Source organism: Rosa chinensis, chromosome 2, assembly GCF_002994745.2.
Source record: "Rosa chinensis cultivar Old Blush chromosome 2, RchiOBHm-V2, whole genome shotgun sequence".
NCBI classification, from domain to species: domain Eukaryota; kingdom Viridiplantae; phylum Streptophyta; class Magnoliopsida; order Rosales; family Rosaceae; genus Rosa; species Rosa chinensis.
The window spans coordinates 23,650,293-23,656,425 of NC_037089.1; the positions used below are offsets into that span (position 1 = coordinate 23,650,293).

A 6,133-nucleotide genomic window follows, 5' to 3' on the forward strand; every position below is an offset into this window, starting at 1 on the left:
GCATTTAGCTCCACATCCGAAAGCAAACCTCAAACCCCGCTTAGCTTTCAGCATCGTTTATATCATAAAGGGGTTCTTCTCATTCCTATCCAAAAGTGGAAGGTTCAAATCAAAACCAGTAATTTCACATTCATGTATCATTATCCAAAGTAGAATCTTCAGACCAGGGAGAAAAAATAGAGTAGAATCAAACCATGAGCTAATGTTTAAATTGCACGATAATAGAGGAGCTGAGGCACATCTTTGACCAGTCCATCAGAAATTCAGAAGCAAGGAATTAAGTTATAATATCCTGCAAACCTAGGTGTCATCCTCATTGTAGCCTTTAGAAACGTTAAAAGACTATCCTACATTGCAAAGCCATGAAGACTATAGTGCACCGGAGTTCACCGGAAACTGTTGAATTAGCTCATTATGTAGAGCACACCAGAAACAGAAGCTAAACAAAGGGCTCCCGCCTCTCAACTCCTGAGCACTACAGAAATTTCGATGAACACCAGACTTGGAACGAGGAAGTGAGGAAAAAAGACTATTTCATGAAATGTTACAGAGCACATGTAATCCCAGTTTCAAAACTAAATTATATATGTGAATCCAATATGGTAGGTCTGGTTCATGTTATCAATGAACTCATTCAGTATATTTCTAAGATACAACAATGATGTACATGAAATTATCTACCAAGCACCAATTGCTTGGTGGTTCTGAGATTTGAAGGCTCTGAAGCAGTTATGCTATATACTGATAAATTTTGAATGCAGAGGGGAATGCCATCCTTTGTATTATTTCTTCTACAGCGTGCACAACGCGAGCAAATAAACCAGATTTCTCTGATGATGGTTATTTTTCCTATTAATTTACTCTTCGAACTTATATTTCTCAAAAATGTGGCTAGGCCTTAATAATTAGATGAAGTCTGGCTGGCCTGTTGAAGTCAAGCAACGGTGCCACATTCGACTGTTGGGATCCACCAGTCGGGGATGAGAAATAACCTCAGGAATCGGAAGATATACATAATGAGTGTTGCATATGCCAATTGTAATGCCACTATATCCAGCAAATGCACCATGAACCTGTCATATCATATTCAATGTACTTCAGCAGAGATTCCCAGCTTAGTAGTTTCAAGATCTAATTATTGAGGGAGTAGGACACAGAAGGAGAGAGGTACTCACAGCATTCTGCCCTAGCACAGCGCAAAGAATTCCATCTGATGCATTTGCACGACATGCACGAATCATGTATGTGGGGTCTATATATTTCACATCAACAGGAACACCATGCTCCTTAAAATGTTTCTTTGTCTGGCAGAAGAATTAAATGGTTATGGACACCAAAATCTTTCATCCAAATTTATGAAAAGACCAATGAACTTTTTTATAAAAATTCAGGTAATTACTATCAACAGACACAAAAATGCTCAAGGACTCATAGATAACTCAAATTTTTTTTTCTTTGGGGGGAAATAGAGATTCATGTTTCTCAGGTTCAAGGCTCTAGAACACATTTTATTGAAACACTTAATTTGAATAATTGCCTACATGAAGAAAAATGCTGTGTATCCATCTAGTTAAATTGGGGATTAAAACGCAATACAAGCAAAATTTAACACCAGAAATAGATTACTGATCTTATTCAAACTGTAGAGCAAGATCACAACCCAGAGAGCAGTAATACATATCCATGAGTTAGAAACTTAGAAACCACCGGTCAGGTCTTAAGTTACTAAGGATGAAACTGTTACACTACAAAATAATCAAGGTGCCAAATTGCAGAAATTTGAATAGCATTATATTATTTAGATCTCAATTTTTTTTATAACTGTCACCAAACAACGAGATGAAGTTCTTAGATTCAATGAATATCACAACCACATTAATACACAATCACTAACCTCTTGTTGAATATGTACTCCAATATCCCCAAATACAACATTTCCTGATGCATCAGTAGCATTGGTTTTCTGTAGTAAATTCTGCATGAAAGAATCATATCACTTGGTAGATAAGAAAAACATCAATTGGAGAAAATGAACTGAAAAATTGTTTTCCTAATTTCAACATGGAATCCCATTTCAAGAAACTTTTAACCTTCAAAAATTATAACTTACCTGCCCTGCTCCCTCTGCTACACAGACCACAGCTGATCCCTTTGTTTCAATCAGGTATTTCAGATGGTGCAGAATACCATGAGGGCCATGTATTTGAAAAGGTACCTTGGAAGTGCATATGTCAATAAATCAGTTTCAGGTAGGAAAGCTAACATGCACTTAAAATAGTGTCCAAGTACCTCACTAATGCAATTAAAATGTAATTGAAGTACCTCAGGTATCAAACATATGTCAATTTGTCCACTAGCCAGGGATGCGTGCATTGCAATGAATCCACTGCTACGACCCATCAATTTCACAACGCCAATACCATGGTAAGCACTATGTGCCTAATAAAAGATTGAGGAGAAAAATCAGTTTACCATTTAGACATCAGCACCAGGAAATGGTTGGGCCAAACCCATATTAATATATTCCATGCATGAGCAGCAAAGATGACATGGAATAAGCAGCACACGAAAAAAAAAAATACCATAACTCATCTTACCTCAATATATGCTGAATTTATTGCTCGCTGGGCTTCTTCAACAGCAGTATCGAAACCAAATGTTTTGTCCATTAACAAAATGTCATTGTCTATGGTTTTCGGCACACCAACTATAGCCACCCTTAACTGTCTTTTGCGGCACTACCAAAAAAAAAAAAAGGAAGAGGGGCAAAACAATTAAATTAGGAGGAAAAAGAAAAGAACCAAGATTATCACCCTGGGCATAACTTTCAAAGATTAAGATTGTCACAAACTGAGACCCTGTAAAATCCATCCTAGCATTTATTTGTATGTTGCAATCTAAATTGTTAACCTCCAAAAGCATTGACAGAGAAGTTTTTACAACGTGAGTTAATAAAAAAAGACTTAATGCATAGCCCATTCAAACTTGCTTTTTTTCTTTCCCTTCCAATGTTGTTTAAGACATCACATTGCACTACAGGGACTGTGAGTACAATTTTATCAATGGAAAAAAAAAAAAAATCTTAATAGTGGATCACCAGATTCAACTAGTGACATAGTGCAACTAGTTAGTATAGAGCTACAAGCTTTACCAACCTCAGTGTGTATTGCATCAGCTCCAGCATGTGTACCGTTTCCACCCAAAACAAAGAGCATATTGATCCCTCTTTCCTGATATCAACACACAGATGCATGTCATAACAATTAACTATAGCAAACAGGATGTTCCAAGAATAGCAATTGTCTCAAAGAAACTTTTCATATAATCACCTCTAAATTGTCCACTATTTCACTAACGCTGGGGCCTCCACGTGAAACTCCTAACAAGCTTCCACCAGAAAGATGAACATTTTGAACCACCTTCCTTGAGAGCTGATAATCCAATTCATTTTCAAGATCTTAGTCTACAACACTAAATATTCTCTAAATAGAGGAAATAAGCTTATACTAGAAATAAATCAAGAACCAATAGAAGATTTTTTCATTGATTTACATCAGATGCGTACTCACAAGGATATAAGAAGGAACTTACTGGCATTTCGGCTAATTCTGGATCAGAAAAGCCACGATAACCGTAAGGAATACCAACAATCTTTTTTACACCATATATTTCAAGTGTAATGACAATCTGCATATCATAGGTGATTGAAGTATGTTAAATAGAACAAATCTCAGAGTATGAAGACTGACAGGGTAACAAGTAGGGAAGATTCTAAGAACAATCACATGTTTGGTAAGTAACTACAATCAATGTAATTAAAAATTTTGCATCAGTGGATTGTAAAGCTTAGACCACAACACAACTGTCTAAAAACATTATTACTATAAGATCAATTTTCAGATGTTTGCCCAAGTACACCATGAGGCCATTGTGTTTCATATAGAAATGTCATGGTGAAATCTCATTATTAAGAGTTTCTGCGAGTCAATCTAATATTCACAGTCTTGACCTCTCTCATCTCAATTTTGTTCTTACATGTCTAATTTCTCTGCTACCAATCCTAAATCTTTTTATTTTCTCTAAATTACTACATCATCTACAACTCACCCTAATCATTGTAGCAATCACCTTGTTTATCCTATATCAGAATTGTGAAAACTGAAAGTGTTGTTCTATCAGCTATTTAAGAGGTACAATTTCCTACACATCATGAAGAAGTAAATATAAACAATAGTTCATAACCAGTTCAGATAAAAACCACCAGCATCACTACAACATTTACAATTATTGTTGAAAGTTAATACCTGTCTGATGACATCATTAAGACCAGGACAGAGCCCTCCGCATGTTACAATTGCTGCTTTCACTTCTTCGGGTTTAAAATATATCTTTTCTCGTGGCCCAGCACGATGAACCCTGCAAAATTTCAGCTCATATTCATCACAAGTTTCTTTGTCCAGCTGGAAAATCCAACCTACCATCCCATATGTTAAGCAAGCCAAGCGTATAAGAAGAGATGCATACAACATGTTTAAACTCAAGTTGCACTCTTTTTCATGCAAAATTTTAAAGCAGAGTAGCTCATATGCTGCTTTTATGATGAGTTGTACATTACATAGTGCGAACACAATAGAAACTATCAACACACGAAAACTCGACAAACACTAAACGCGACCATCAGATAAAAAGTTGAGAAAAATATTTACCATTGCTCCACCCAAGTACAGTTAGGATCAATGCATTCGGCACCAGCAGACGTAGGTGACGAGTAGTATATAGTCTGCAAAGTTTAACAGAACACAAACAATAGTTACATACTAATATATCACTCTAACAAAAACAAAATAACCATTTTTTTAATACCATTCAGTAAATTTCGAGAGCAACAGTAAAAAAAATGAAAGTGAAAAATGGAAAAGCTTGTACTTTAGTCCGAATACGACAAATCAAAATCACAGAGAGAGACTAATTTAATTTACCTTGAGAAGTACGCGATCGTTGTTATTTATGTAACCGTGCCACTCCTCGTCGGACGGATATCCGCCGGCGAAGTCTTCGATGACCGGAGTTCTGCAACGGAATAAATAATGAGTGAGAATTGTCAGGGAATTTAAGGAAAATTATGGAGACGGCGGCGGCGTCAGTAGGTTGGTTTACCTCATCTTGAGGCAGAAGGTGGAGGGAATGGGAACGGCGTCGGGGAAGACGTCGGTGATGTGAGGGATGGCGAAGCGCTTCTCGAAATCGCTCTGGAACTTTGATTTCCAGTCAGGATCGCTGAAATCGAGGTCGCGCTGGTTGTTGTGCTTGATCCCTGCCAAGACTCGAACGCTGCTGCTCTTCTTCTTCGTCGTCAATCGCGAAGCAGAAGAAGAAGAAGAGCGCGAGGTTCGAGAAGAAGAAGAGACGGAGGAGGAGGAGAATACTCCATTACCGTGACGGCGGCGGTGGTGGTGGAGGGCGGCGAGCCCGGGCGCGATCGCATGCGAGAGAGTGCCCATGAAACGACGGCGTTTTCGGGGCGGGAGGATATAACAATGCCGGTTGTGATTTCGAAGCGGAGAGAGAGCGCGGAGTTTGGGAGGAGCTGACTAAAACTGAGAAGGAAAGGAAAGTAGTGAAAGGCTTAGGGAAGGTGGGACCCACGGTGGTTGCTGAAAGGGCTTTGGTTTTTGCAGCGAACGAGAAAAAGGCGTTGTTTTATACTTTTATTGACTCGATTATCAGGCCGCACGAACCCACCTACTGCCTTCTAAAAAGCGATTTTTTCAACGTTTGGGAAATTGGATCGCCGGCTTTTTGTTTGTTTTTTCTTATTTTGTTGGGTTTTATTTAAAGAGTAAAGGGGGTGAGTAGGACGATGACATCTAGGATCATGCGTGTAGAAAGATGATGAATATGTTTCTATTTCTTGTAGATTCGATCGGCTTTTCTTTATGTAAATTTCGGGAAATGTATGTGTTATTTGGATTTGTTGTTTCTTTTTATTGATGTTGGATTTTCCTCCTTTATATAGGGTGAATCTGTAAATATTTACAGTATGTTTTTATTGAGGAATTAGATTGGACTTTAACGTCTGAATCGTCTCTATTTTAAAGAAATTTCAAATAACCATAAAGTTCTTCTGATTTGG

The 6,133-nt window shown here is 37.8% G+C and overlaps 1 protein-coding gene across 1 annotated transcript; it reads right to left on the reverse strand.

The window, feature by feature from the left end:
* Positions 1 to 508: 508 nt before the first annotated feature.
* Positions 509 to 5,684, reverse strand: LOC112187986 (ATP-dependent 6-phosphofructokinase 5, chloroplastic). The gene is made up of 13 exons (XM_024326974.2): positions 5,158 to 5,684; positions 4,980 to 5,070; positions 4,707 to 4,780; positions 4,305 to 4,416; positions 3,592 to 3,687; positions 3,330 to 3,431; positions 3,156 to 3,230; positions 2,598 to 2,738; positions 2,323 to 2,439; positions 2,111 to 2,215; positions 1,895 to 1,975; positions 1,176 to 1,304; positions 509 to 1,073 (listed from the first exon to the last, which is right to left on the reverse strand). The coding sequence occupies exons 1-13, from the start codon at positions 5,499 to 5,501 to the stop codon at positions 906 to 908; spliced, it is 1,635 nt and encodes a 544-aa protein (XP_024182742.1). The 5' UTR covers positions 5,502 to 5,684; the 3' UTR covers positions 509 to 905.
* Between the last annotated feature and the right edge of the window lie 449 nt (positions 5,685 to 6,133).